Consider the following 14,975-nt stretch of genomic DNA (forward strand, 5'->3'; position numbering starts at 1 on the left):
ATCCTTTAAGGTCTACTAGATGGATCTGGCTTTTTCCCAAGTCTCAGAGTTCCACGAAAGACATATTAAAATGAGACATGGCCTCTAAATCAGGCAAACTGGCAAACTAAAATTGCGGGAAGAGCAAAGGCTACTTAGCTCTAGTAAAAGAAAAAATTGGGAAGCAATAGCACATAGTGGTTGAGTTAGCTGACAGCCCAAGCAAGAAATATTTGTTTCCGTTGTCAGCAGAAGGTAGAAAAAAAATTCAACATATCAAGAATATTTTTCACCCAGAAGTAAGTCCAGGTCTTCCTTGATCCCAGTTTGTTACAAATAATGAGACTTGATTGTAGTATAGTATTTTTTTATTTACTGGACTGCTGGACTAGATTTGCTTATATTTTTATTTAGGATTTTTGAGTTTGAATTAATAAATAGGAGCGTCATAAAACAAATGAAGTGATTATATATACGTAACGATCTGAACTGTTTACTTGATACGATCTATTTTTGAATATTTGATAGAATTCACCCATAAAACTATAGAGGCCAGGCGCCTTTGGAGGAGGAGAGGAGATTTTTTTGTTTTCGTTTTGTTTTTTGGACCAATTTTTCAATTTCTTCTATGGCCTTGGTTCTTTAAAATGTTTTTTATTTCTAGGGTAAATTTTGATACGTTCTTTTTGCTTAGAAAGGCATACAGTTCATTGTAATTTCTCACATATCTAACCATAGTGTCAGTTCTATACATTTTTGGATATCAAATGGAGAAAAGACACAAATAATACTGTTGGTAATATATAATTATTCTAGAATGCAAATATCTAAGCTCAGTTGCATATGCCTAAACCATGTTTGGGTGTGTGATCATTTACCCTCCTCTGTGTCAGACTTCAAGACTCCCTTGCTCCACCTTACGTCAGTTCCTGAACTGTGAACGAAGATCTAGGGAAAACATTTCTTCTGGTTACCAGATTTTCCAGTTGAGAATGATTGGAAATAGGACCATTGATTTTCGGAATCATTTCCCAACAGTTCAAGGGTAACAACAATAATAAGAAATCCATAGCTCCAATTTTCACATCTAGAGCTACTCACACCAAGGAATTTCCAATACCGGCAAAGCACAGAGTACTATTTGCACAAGCACTGGGGAAAACCCAGTGCTTTCTTCACTGGTACATTTATTTGCAGAGACACAGGCATTTTTTCCAGGGTGGCTGCCAAGCTATCTCCTGAGCCTGTCTAGCTAGCACCTGGGCCACTCAGCAGGGGGCTTTGCAAATAATACCCTCCCCTTTGCCAGGGTAGAGACAGCCTGAGTGATTCTGTTTCGGTCTATTATGGCACCTTAATCTTTCTAAGCTGCTCCACTCCTATTCTGGGGCCTACCCAAGCATGGCTGGCTGGAGGTGTGGCCACAGCAGCTATATGCCTGTGGCCAAGGGCAAGGGCCTGGGGAAATGATCAGGGTGGGACAGAAGCTTTCAGTTCCTGGAGAACTGTTGTGTTTTCCCAAATTTAAATGTCCTGGGCCATTGGGATGCGTCTGGGTATAATTCTTAGATCACAACTTAAAACAACATGGTAAGAGGACAAAAGCCACCAACTGGGAGAAAAGAAAGGGAACTAATACCAGTTTGACACAAACCTGTGTGCCAGGCTCTGTACTGTTTCTATGGTATCAAGATAATGTTTTTCTGAAGGTTTGATAGAACTCACATGAGCTATTATTTATTTAATTTTTACATTCATCCTTAAAAATCTCTTACTCTATGCAATGAGTATTGTGTTGTTGTCTACCAAAGAGCTCTTTCTTTAAATAAAGTTTCAACAGAACTTACTTGTTATTTAATACTCATGTTTGTGCTTAGAGATCTATTCTATCGTAAGTGATGAGATCATTGTTGTATGAAGCAGAGAACTCCTTTTTTTTAAAGATTTTATTTTTTCCTTTTTCTCCCCAAAGCCCCCCCCCCAGCACATAGTTGTATATTCTTCCTTGTGGGTCCTTCTAGTTGTGGCATGCGGGACACCACCTCAGTGTGGTTTGATGAGCAGTGCCAGGTCCGTGCCCAGGATTCGAACCAACGAAACACTGGGCCGCCTGCAGCGGAGCGCACGAACTTAACCACTCGGCCACGGGGCCAGTCCCAGAGAACTCCTTTTTTTAAATGAACGCTTTATTGCATCCCAATATAAAGATGAAACTCCTTTGGTTAAAATAAGTCTCAGTCTGCTGGCCTCTGAGATAATGTCACATTACCCTAGAGGTCGAGGGATAAAAGCCACTGAGTTAGATTCTCTCTAAAATTTCTTTAGTGCTACTCATTTCCTCTGGACCAGGAAAATAAAACAATATCCAGTGGAGAAGGGTCCCTCCCTCTGTGAGTTCTTGTGAACAATTTTGGGGACATTTGGAAGGACTCTATGACCATGGGCAGGACACAAGTCCTGGAGTGGGAAGGGAAGAAAGCTTGGGAGGCAGAAATGCCTTGACAGAGGTTACTACATTCAGGCGAGGTGATGTCACTCAAAAGACCTCAAAAGACCTGGCCATGTGTTTGGTGGGGAAGACTTGCAGCTCCTAATCATTCGCATGCGGGTGTCCTTGGACCTAATATGAAAATGTAAAGTGTATTCCTGGGCGCCATGTATCTTTTCATGCATATACCACGGGAAGAGAGACACACCAAGTCAGTGGTATCTTAGTGCTAGCTGGGCTAGATGGCTTATCCTCATGCAGAGGGAGGGCAGGGGCAACACAAGAGCACCGAGTGCTTGGCAAGGGGCAGAGACTCTTACCGAAGGGAGAATGGATCGTGAGCAGAGAGAAAAGGATCCAAAGCTACACGTGACCAACTTCAGAATTTTGCCCTTGCCTCGTCCTGCAACTTAAATTGGCTTTTTTATGAGAAGCAAGAACATTTTAACAAACCATTTTTTTTTCCCGCACGTAGGAAGGAATCCTTTGGAGAAAGTCAACATGGTGGCTGCACTGATTCTAAGAATCATTTAGCCTTTTATAATTCTTTCGATTCTTCTGGGCGCTCAAGGGTAAATGACTTGCCTATAGTGACTTGCCTCGTAAAGATTTTTAGAAATAAACTGATTGCAGCCAGGTCTTCTGACACCCAAAACAGTGCTCTCTTGATTATTTTTCCTTTAGTTTAGAAAGTTCCGTTTTTCCCCACTGCCTTGACTCTCCCTCCAAAGGGTTATATTGTTGGTGAGGGGAGCGTAACACCAAAATAAATTCATTTCTTTAGTATTCTTTCACAGTTTTGCTAGCATATCAGCCGCTCTCCTTTATATGTACTTCCCTGTGCCTTTTATGCCTTTTAAAATACAGGAGTGTTCATAGACCCCAGAACTTGGCAATACATGGCAAATATTTGATGTTTTCCTATGACTTTTATTCAGGGGCATCTATCTCTCACCCCAGCATGCGGTAGTAAATTAATTGTGAAAATGTGATGATTTTTAGTTGTTAGTCTTTAAGAGAAACTTGTAAATCATTTATGGTGAAAAGTGGAGATGGCAATGAATGAAACCAGGCTTTTCTTTATTATTAGCTTGTGAAGCTTATCCTTTCAAGTATAACAGGGTTACTGGCTGACATCGAGACAGACGCTTGTGGAACAAGGTTTGTGATCAGGGTTCAGATCAGTGCTGACGATGGTTATTTTAGACCAATGCTCAGATAATTTAAAGTCACAAAAGGAATGATTTGAAGCTATATTTTTAATAAACCTCCTATCAGAAAACATACCACCTGCTGTAACTTCTTAGTCCTTTAGTCGCTATGCGGATTATCCAATCTGATTTAGAGCAGATCAGTGTTAAATAAGCACAAGAAGATGGAAGAGTCATTATAGTCCGCAAATGCCTCTTCTCTTTCAAGAGTCGTTGGAGGTGGGACTCCTTTTTTTCTCCCATCAGGAAATAAATATTTTGGCGTAGAGGGATATAGGCACGCTCTTTTGTACAATTTAGTTAGTTAGGAAGGCTGGAATTTAAATTTGTGCCATTGACAGAAAAAGAGCTGAAAGTGGAAAAATACTTTTATCATTTAATAGTGTTGATATTGCATTGATTCTAAGCACCCTCGTGTCTACACAGGGTTAAAATATAAAGTTTTCAACATTTAGGTAAAAGCAAAAGAAATCTGAGAGATTAAGAAGACGCAGTCTACGACCATATGGAAGACAGAAAGGGAGGTACCGTTGTGGATGGTGTGTAAGAGTCAATCTCAAGTAGGCAAATGAGTTCTGCTAATTCTTCACATTCCTGATTCAAGGATAAAGGAGGCTTGATTTTAAACCAAAGTGAAAGAGGTAAAGGAAATTTTCAAAAGCCGAACAACCAATATCGTTAGTATGAAACACGCTGCCAATCATGTCTAAGGGAACATTTTAGAAAGGTTTCTGGAAATTTGCATTAGGACTTAGTTCTGAGTCCAACCAGCGTAGAAAACAATACACGCTCTCACTCCCCATATTTCAAGCGATATATTTGCCATTCTGTGGCTTCAGGGAACATTTCTCGTTGTTCCTAGAATCATTAAACATTAGCAATTGTTGAATTTAGTTCACCACGTTGTTTTGAGCCAAAGCTTTTGCTGGTTTAAAATTTTGAGCACTGAATAAGGGTAAATCTGTGAGAAGAATTTTCAGAGAGAAATCTAGCCAATGAAATAAGAAAGATCATTTCTAGGAGCGGATGCACGGCGGTTAGGTTTATATAAGAACTGCAATGAAAGGAAAACTCCATTATCGATATTGCAGTTGCAACTAGCCTGTTGTCCTACAATGGGACACAGGCCCCAAAATTAAATGTCACGTGTTTAAAAAAAAAATCAAACGGCACTGAGCTTGTAATGTATATTTTATTTTGCACAAGCTTGCATATATACTGCACATACATTCAGTTCAAGAGAAGATGGAAGGCACACAAGGCAGTTGGACTACTGTATCCTTTAAGTGGTACAAAGCAAAAGGTAAAAGTTTGGAGAGTGTACAAAAGCTTAAAACACACAAAGAAAAACCCCCTCCCACCCTCCCCCCAACGACATTTTTTTTTTCCTGTTTTAAAATTTAGTAGCTGCCAAACTAAATTTTTTACTTTTACTTTAAAATCAATTGTCTACTGCACCTTTTTATTTTCTTTTTAATATGGACAGGGAGTCTCATTTTTTATCTTATCAATTAATATTACAGTACATCCTTGGTAATACAAAATTGTACACCTTCATCAAATAAATTAGGATAAATTAAACCAATAAATTATGCAAAGTCTTCAGAACAATAGACAACAACAAAAATCCACAATTGAAATTGCCTCTAGCTAAAAAAAAAAAAAAAAATCAAAAATTGACTTTATCAGTTCAGTTATTGTACTATATTCAAATCAAAGGGTCTTTATTACAAAAAAAAGAGCTTAATAATGCTATTTACAACATATTGCTAAATAATATAAAGGCAGTGTTTTGTCACGTTTTATACTATATACATATGAGAAATGGCTGGGACAGTATCGGGAAAGCCCCGACCTTTGATTCTTCTAGGTAGTGCTGAGACCAACCCCAAATACATTTGTTTTTCTAATTCTAATTTTGAAGTGGTAATATACAATTTTAAAATGCCTTTTCCCCCTCTGTGGAGGATTAGAATATTTTTAAAATACAGAATGAATACATTTTCACAAAAGAGGGCCGGTCTGTCTGCCTTTTCTGCTCAGGTTTGTGCATTTTAGGGGGGTGAGATCTGAGAGAGGGCTCAGTTGAAAAGACTCAAAGTCCAGATGCTTCCAGATGCCGTTAAATTCATAGAAGGATAATTATAAGAAGACGCAAAGGTTAAACACCAGTTTCGATCCCAGCTCCGAATATGAGCGTTTGAGCTTTAAGTTTTATAGATGGTTCACAACCAACAGATGTACAGAAAACAAAACTGCATTTCCTTCAACGTAACATTTAAGTGCAATACAGTAACTGCTTACTCATAATAAACCAGTTACATTCTTTGAAGGGGAGCTTTTTGAAAACAATGCTTCTTGTAATTTGCAAACACAGAGTTTGTACCAGAAGGAAACATTTGTACTATTCACACCAATGAATATTCTATAATATACATGGCAAAGAGATTTTGCTCTATCCTCACATGTACACTGCATCTTTTAGGGGAGTCTGTCAAACACTTTTTCTTTGATGAATTTATGATGACTTCTGGGGGATATCCTATTTTTAAAGCCCCCAAATCTTTAGCTTCATGACTTAGTATTAACCTGTATGTGTATGTATGTGTGTGTGCATGTATGTGGGGGGGTCACTCACTAAATGTCTGCATGTACATAGAAAAGAAATTTCATAAATTTACAGAAACTGCACTACCCTCGCCCTTAACATCTGATGAAAGAGACTGTTATCTTTTAAAAGAAGAGAACAGGATTTTCGAGAATGCTCTCAACTGTCTATTCAGTCACTGTAGTGTTCCTGATAAATCCAACAGATGTTGTGAGAATGTAGTTATTTATTAAAATCTCATGTCTTACGTAACAACAGCCATGAGGTTAAATATTTACATTGCTTTATAAAAGTTCCCCTCTTGCTTTAGTGTTTTTGTTTTGCTTTTTTTGTTGTTTTTAAAATTTTTAAAAATGATATTCACCCACCTCCCTAGCACAGCAACAAAGATTCTGCAAACATAAAAACACTTGAATTAAATAATACTCGGAGGCACAAAGCAAACTTCAGGAATATGTGGGTGAACATTTCCTTAAATAATGACTACATTCTACCATCTTCCACGTTGTTTTACCATTTAATGTGAAACGTCCTCATTAAACAGCCAGAGATACAGTAAGAATTAAATGTTTTGTTGTTGCAAATAGAACATTCTTTTCACAAAACATAACAAAAGTCTAAAATAGGTCCTTAAATCTAGATAGGAAAAGGTAAGCTTTCCACTTCACACGCATATATATATGTATATTTTTACATGTGTGTATATGTGTGTACGTGTTTTTATATTCACACATCTGCACACACATATATAGCACATGGTATGAAATATTGCTTCTATACTACTCTTCATTAGGCTAAGAAAACACAAGATTTGCACCACAGTTACAAAAAATTGGCTCTACAAGAATTTTCAAAACTCGAATGCTGCTCAAACAATTGAGGAAAAAATAATTTGCGGTATCAAACTGTTCTAAAAATTCTCTTCTTCAAAAACGTATTCTCCCGCTTTGTTTTAAAAAGACACAAAATATGCATAGCTATCAACGTTATGTCAAACAGCCAGAAAAAAAATCTAGTGTTTATTGCAGCTGTAGTAATTGGAAATAAAGTCAAAAAAGATGAAATTGAAAGCCACAGAAGGCACAAGAACAATTGTACTTGTGGGAAAAAACTGGTATTTTGAAGGATTTTTAAAAATCCCCCCGCTGGTGCATTTTAGGTCTAGGCACAGACTATAACCTCAAGAGTATATGCAAAAATAATTTAGGATTAGCAGAAAATAAGTGGTAATGTGGTATTTCAACATGGACTTGAGACTTTTTTTCCCTATGTAAACCGTCCCTCATTCTTCACCCTCCCACCATGGAAAGTTAACTTTCTGTCAAGCAGCCAATTTTCACTTGGTGAGAGTTGAGCTAAGATTTGAAAGATGGTGATTAAAAAGAAAACCAAACTGTTAAATAGGAGTTTTGAGAGACAGGCTTTTGTCATTTTCCAATGCACTGGGAGGCACAAGATTTTATGATTGTAAAAGGGGAAAAGAATCATCCAAAAGCAAAGCGATCAGGTCCTATTTTCAGAACAATGAGGTGAGTTTGTCCTCACGTTGTAATTTCTTCTCTGAAATAATTTCTATGCCTCAGTGAACATTGAGAGGATATTATCGTAGATAAGCGCGTCAACATTTGGTTGTGAACACAAACTTTTGCTTCATTTATCCATTTCAATTAGAAAGGCAGGGGAGAATAACACTAAAAATCCAAATAAGTCTAGAATCAATAGTGAATTTATCCCAGATCAAGAAGATACTAGCAATCTGTCTACATAGGTGAATACGCTACGGTTTTTCCTTTTACCTTGCAAATGGCAACACAACGTTGATATGAATTACATGGAACAGCAAAGACCCAGTTGTATACTGACATGAACAATGAATGTCACACTCTTTTACATGAAGCAAAGCAAAAGAGTATGACCTCAAATTGAGATTGCTTCCCTATTTTGTGCTGATTGGATTTTTTTTGGTTTGCATTTTATTCCGATGTAATGATTATCTGAACATTTTTTTTTTCAAGCAAGCTGGAACAAGAACAAATTGGATCTGGTGGCTCTGAGCGCATTGTGTAGGAGAGTGCGAGCTGGGCGATGCATTTGGCTGTGGGTGCAGAGCGAAGCCGGTGGTGTTCCAGCCCATGCCGCTGCACTCTGTCTACACTGCAAGAGCCTGTTAGTCTCCTGAATGATGCAGGGTATCATAAGACTGTGCCGTTTAATTTGAAGTCAGCAGGTTTTCAGGCTTTGTGCTGACAATAATTGCCTCGATACATTCCTGTCCATCAGCAGAATTTATAAATGACGCTAAATTACAGTGAGTGGGTCAGCTAGTCAGTCACATGGGTCAATGTGCATTCTCTAAAGCCATGTACTTTTATAAAAATGAAGGAAAAATGGTATTTATATTCCACATGATCTAAATACCAGGTTTGTCACTGTGTCATTTTAGGAGGTGTTTATCAAATTACCTAAGGGGAGGGAAGGGTCTGGAAAAGCCTAATAGAATAAACAAGGAATTCTTACTGCATCTGCACACAAAACCCACCTAAGAAAACAAGTGTGAATGCCAAACAACTCCTTAAAAGCAAGTATGGGACGTTGTACACCTTTGAGAAACTGGAAAAAGAGAAAACGAAAAAAGAGGAGAACCATTGAAGAAAGCATCAAATAGCAGCTAGCTTTCTTACGTGTGCTGAAATTGTGTCTTTTGGGTTAACCCCTAAACTTTCCTACGCTATACGCTCTTCTCACATTTTGGTCAATACTAGCTTCTGTATTAGAAGAGACTTTATCAATTGCTTTAAAATGCTATATCTAAAGTGAAGAAACACTTAATTAGACTGTCACCACTTTGAATATCCATCAGGGTAGTGTGGAATTATCCATGAAAATAGGTCATCTTCGTATGTCCTCCTCTCAGGAGGTGAAGATCAAGTCAGCTAACAGCTGTCAACTAACTTGTAGTGTCAGCAGGAATTTTATGGTCAAATTGGGATGTCCTTTATTCCCTACTATAGAAAGATATTCAGACAATAGTGTTTTTTGAAAAAAAGTGATAAATAAACAGAAATAATTCTTTTAAGCATACAAAGTTGAGCAAAAAGTAAATTTGAAACTTATGTGCCTATGAATATGTGAAGCAAGATAAATAGAAAAGGATAACAAGTTTTAGAGGTTTTTCTCTATGAAGAATGATATATACTCACTTATTATGAAGAAGAACCTTTAGAGAGGTGACTAGAAGATGATCTATGAATTTCCAGTCTCATCTTGAAAGAGTCAGTTTTGTGCAAAATTGCTTTTCCTTCCTAAGAAAGTGGTACTAGTTCGGGCTGTTCACCACTTCTATTAGGAAAGGCTTGCCAGTTAGTGATTTTTCTTTTTTAAATTTGGCCTTTTGGGACACTTTTGAAAAGTGAGCTGTTCACCTGCCATTGGCATTATTTTTAAATGTAATAAAAAGCTACTTATTGAGTTCAAACCAAACAACATATTTAAGTTTATGAAGTGGTTTCATTGAGTTTTCCCACCCTCTTAGCTGTGAGAACAAGAGACACATCACTGTTGGTGAAGTTGTGCTGTGTCAGGGGTCTCCCTCCGCCAACCGCCATTTGCAATAAACCATCAATCAAGCAGAAGCATCTTTAACAAATGCCCGTCCTTGCTAATATAGACTTTACACAGGTCAACATTCTTTTTTCCCTAAAAATTAACCTTATTTTAAGTCTCCAAATGTTAAGGGCCTTGGGCAAAAGTAAACTAAAGGTGAAGGAAAGGAACCATCCCCTTGCAATGGAAAACAGAAGGAAATGAGAGAAAGATGACGAGGAGGAATTACCAGCTGATTTCATAACATATCCATGCCTCCCATACACATATACATGAAATCAAAATCTAGACACGTAGAACTTGGACATCCAACGGGGACTGCTACTAGTCATACATTCGAAAAGAGTTGTTGAAATTTCTACTCATGAAGCAGCTCTTGTAGGCAGTTCGGGGATTTGAAAATCTCAGGGACTTCACTATCCAGCTTGCAGATGACCTTGTATATGGCCTTCTTCCAGGAAGGATCAACATCTTTGCCTGCGATAATGGCATTGAAAAACTCCCGTAATGTGATCTGCGCAACTTCCAGGAATCTCTCTGGAACCTGCTGATACAAGGAGACAATGGCATTAATAAAGTTTTCAGTTTCAAGTCTCCAGTTCTTCAAAGGAAACTGAGCTAAGTTCTTTCTTTCAGAAAGGGGCTTACATGGCACCTGCATTTTCTAAAAATGGCCAGCCTCTATTCTCTTATGTAAAGTCGTTATATATAGCAGCATTGTAATGTGGGGTTGACAGCTTTGTAGAGTTTTAGAAAGAGACTTGTGCAAAGCATACATGGAGATCTATTGAAAAACTAGGATTCCATTGTGAACATTGGGGTAGAAAAAGCCGACATACTGTCGGGATTCCTCACTTCGTTAAACAGGTGTATTCCAGAAGCAAGTCTCCAACGAATGTTTCAGAATTTGAGTCACATTTCCTTTTGATTTACATTTTTAAAACAAAATGTGTTCTGAAAAGTAAAATAATAAATAGTTGACCTTTGATATAAATCAAACCCCCACTATAAATGAAGAAAACCTAAAATCTCAGTTTCCTGCTTGTATCGGAGGATTGTTGACGCAAACGTTGAACTGTATATTGAAATAATACGTACTATAAAGTACTCTACACATGAAAAGGAGTACGATAATGACATTAACACTGAGTCCCAGAATCCAAAATTTGTACTGAATCCTAAAATTCTACACTAGAAACTACTTTGAGATTAGAGTTGCTTCATAAGAGAGTGATTTATGTAGCTGATAAAAATAATAAAAACTAACATTTTTGGAGTGCTTATTATGTGTCATGTGTTATGTACTCAATGTGAATTATGTCATTCAATGCTCCCAACATCTCCATAAGGTGTTATTATCCCCATTTTACAGTGAAAAAACTGTGGCTCAGAGAGATTACAGGAATTTTTTAAAGTAATCATATTCCAAGATAAAATTCTCCAAATATTCCTTTTAGAATCCTTATTTGTTAATTCTTTTCTTCCGCAGCAACTAATATACATGTGTGTTGTGTGTGTGTTCTTACTTGTTTATTTAATAGTCTGATCTCTTATCTAGGGAAAAGAGTAGCTATTGATGAACTTATTTAGTATTCTTTTTAAGTTACTCATGGTAAAGCAGGGCCTACCCTTCCCCACACCAAGACAATGGATTCACAGAATCATTCCATGAATTCATAATATTCTAAGTACACACTAAAACTCAGTAGATTTCTTTTAGTGGGGTAGTTATGCATCAGAAATGTTTCATTTTTACAGTAAGTGCAGACACATGAGGAAGTCAATGTGCTGTAGTTGCATGTGTATACAGATCTTTCTATACATATATAAGAAGGGAAAGATTTTCATCTCAGTTCAGACATGCTACTTAACAAAGTAAAAGGGAGGTATTGTCACATTGAACATAGTTGATCCCTTTCTTCCTACTTTTTCTCAATTTGGGCAATGGACCTTTTCATAACAGTTAAAGAAAACTGCAATGATCACCAGACATCCCTAGTTTACACATTTAAAATAGGACAAAGAAGTTCATTGCTTCCAATGGAAAGTCATTTGTCCTTTGTAAGGAAACCTAAGTCCCCAGGAAAAAAAAAAAAAGGGCCCCATGTGGGGCCAGCATCTAGAAAAAGTGAAAATTTTGAGTAGCCCCTCCCAAAGACATATATGCTGGCCAGTTTCTCAGGACACAGTTCTTAATACTGCCTGAAAAATCTTCCAGGACACCACCTTGTCCCCCACGGATGTGCAAGTCCATATACCCTAATGGCCACCCGCTGCTGAGAATTCATCTGGATTTTCTACAGAACTTTTGTGATTTTCCCCCAAATCTCCTGCAAATACATGAGTATTTGTGGGATGGGAGGGGCCTGGAGGAGCGATTAGCACTCCTATTCACCTTATACAAAATAAAAAGTCATTAGCAGCCTTTTTGATTACCCTCCTCTCTTCCCCCAAAGATAACCCTTCACGTTTCATCAAATGGGCATTAGTGAGAGAGAGAGAGAGAGAATCTGGCTGGAGAACAGTTAGGGAGCACAACTGCTCTCCCTAACTACTTGGTTTGGGAGCTGTTAGCCAAATGCTACAGAAACATAATCATAGGCATTTGTTAAAATAAACATTTTAAGAAGTGTGGTTTTACCGGCCATCGGCAACAGATCCATGATGAAGATCTATGTTCCCTAAACACTCGGGGATGTGGCATGGCATGTCAGAGAGCTGTGAGGAAAAGAGGGTATGGTAGCTGCTCCAGATGAAGTTAGAGAAGGCTGGGAGCCCTGTCCACTCCAAGGACCCCACAGGAGGTCTGGGGAGCCAGGGGCCAAGGGAGCAGGGACTTGTTTAAGGTGGTCAGAGGACGGAAGAGCCATCTAGAACAGCATCGTCACTAGAGGAGGGAGAGAAGCGTAGTTCTAGCATTTGCCTGAGAATAAATCAAAGTAACTTCTTTGGGGGTGTGTGCAGCCTCCACTCTATTCTTCTAATTCGCCATGCTTGTTAATGGTTTTTAGCAGGTTTTATCGTGTTTTAAACATTCATTTCTTTGGTAGTAATCTTGCGCTGTCCTTTAACATCTTTTGTATTTGTGTCTTGAGCTTATTCAACTTTTCACTTACTTGTATCTAGTGGTAATGAATTTATCATAACCCGTCTTTGGATAAAAAGCCATGATTTCTATTCTGTGTATCCCCACAATGCTTAGCAGAGTTCTTTTGCATAGTCTTTGATAAACAGTTCATAATGAGATCTTGCCTTCTGCTTTACTGTGTGTTGTTCTAGAGTCATACTTATCTTCTCCCTCAATACTTAAAAAATTTTTTTTTAAACAACGATAAAAAAGATAGAATTTGAAGAGTTGGAACAGATTTCAGAATTCATTTTATAGATAAAGAAACTATGAGATTCTATGAGATGAAGAGACTTATACAAAAATAACTTGTCCAGGTGTTGTTCCATTAAACCATGCTGGCTCCATTCTTAACCCATTTTCAGTAATTTCTACTTATAGGAGGCATCAAAACCTTGACAAGCTGTGGATCTGAGATTGAGAAAAACCACATAAGAGCTAGCAACTTCAAAATAAATGAGAATGGTACAAAAGATTCCTGGGAGGAGACTTTGGTTATTAGTTTATGCTTGGGAAGGAATGAATTCTTGGCGAACAAATGAAATGGTCTACTAATTTAGCACTTACTTTGAGGCAATACTCACACAACAGATTGGGCTGGATAAAAGAAAGTTATGAGATTCTCTAATACTAAAGCAATTACTCTTTTTTTGGTGGCTCCAGAGAAGCACTGGATCTTCATGGTAGCAACTGATCTTCTGAGAGAGTGCCAAGGAATTCCATCCACAGGTAGAAATACCACCCATGATGAAAGATACGCTTACCTCTCTGCTTGAAAAGTTTCCCCAACTCCTTCTAACAGAGTAATGGGGTTCCTTTCTGATATTTTTTGGGGGGTGTCTTAGAATTCAGGCTTCTGAGAATGATGTTGTCCATATTTTTCTGTACCTCTTCACACCTAATGGATTTCCAATCACTAATAAACATCTGCAGAAAATCCCTTAGTGACAAGTAATCCCTTATCTAGGTTTCTTTTAATAGAACCCAACAATCTGCAGAATGAACCCTGGAGTATCTCCTCAGCATCAGGTGGCAACAGTCAATCAAGTCCCTGGAATGCAAGACAATGCAGGCTGCTGGGAGGGGGGAGGGAAGGCCATGCCTTTGGACATGCCACAGGGGAAAAACAAAAGGCTTCCAAAGTCTCTGGCTGGAACTCTGAAGCTATTGTGGGAGCTGCTGGGCCGAGTGTTCTTCAGGAGAGGAGAATGGAAACTTTGCTTTGATAAAAAGGCATCCCAATATAGGAACCTCACCCCAAATGGTCCTGCCTCTCCTTGCCTTGATATTTGGAGGAGAAGATGATTGCAATGAGGCACTTGAATGCACTCATAAATTTGAAGGGGGCTGGCTATCAGCATCTACCAATTTCATCACAATTGTTTGTACTTGAGTCTTAGAGCAAATGAGGGCCTTATGGGCTTCAAGAAAATGGAGAAAATGAGAGGATGTTTTCCAGCCTGCTCAGTCTGCGGCTGGGTTGTGCATGTGCGCACATACACGCGCACAAATGATGTGTTGGGTGGGTGGGTATTTTGCTGTTCTTTTTTTTTTATCGGAATGAGTGGCAAAGACACATTTTCCCCCCGTCTTCCTCCTCCTCTTCCCAGTTGCTTTACCTTCAAGGATGATTTGTTTTATTAAACTGACTGTCCCTAGCCTCTGCAGTACATAATAAAAGCCTGACATAGCAGGCTGCCTGCCTTCTGTGTCCTGCAGACACTCATCATAAGTGTCAGGACATACCAAGGTTAGCGGTCACTGGAAGTGTGCTTGCTGGCCCAAACCTTGCCAAACGCTCTTGGCAGCTGAATGAATGTCACAGAGAATAGAAAGGGAATTACAAAGGTTAAAAAGAAGACAGCCTCTCCTATTTTCTGGAGACAGAGAAGCTGATTTTTCACACCTTTGAAACATCCACAAGCTCATCCATCGGCCTCTTGTAGAGGACCTAAACCT

The 14,975-nt window shown here is 38.4% G+C and overlaps 1 protein-coding gene across 8 annotated transcripts in view; it reads right to left on the minus strand.

Moving 5' to 3' along the window:
* Window positions 1-4,851: 4,851 nt before the first annotated feature.
* Window positions 4,852-14,975, minus strand: part of PROX1 (prospero homeobox 1) — a 56,603-nt gene continuing 46,479 nt past the window's right edge. For 7 of the 8 annotated variants that reach the window (XM_046684167.1, XM_046684162.1, XM_046684161.1 and 4 more), the window contains one exon: window positions 4,852-10,436. In XM_046684167.1, the coding sequence (XP_046540123.1) occupies window positions 10,248-10,436 (189 nt within the window). In that variant the 3' untranslated portion in view covers window positions 4,852-10,247. The remainder of the gene's footprint in view (window positions 10,437-14,975) is intronic. The other variant, XM_046684169.1, reaches the window with a different exon arrangement.

Source organism: Equus quagga, chromosome 13, assembly GCF_021613505.1.
Source record: "Equus quagga isolate Etosha38 chromosome 13, UCLA_HA_Equagga_1.0, whole genome shotgun sequence".
NCBI lineage: Eukaryota > Metazoa > Chordata > Mammalia > Perissodactyla > Equidae > Equus > Equus quagga.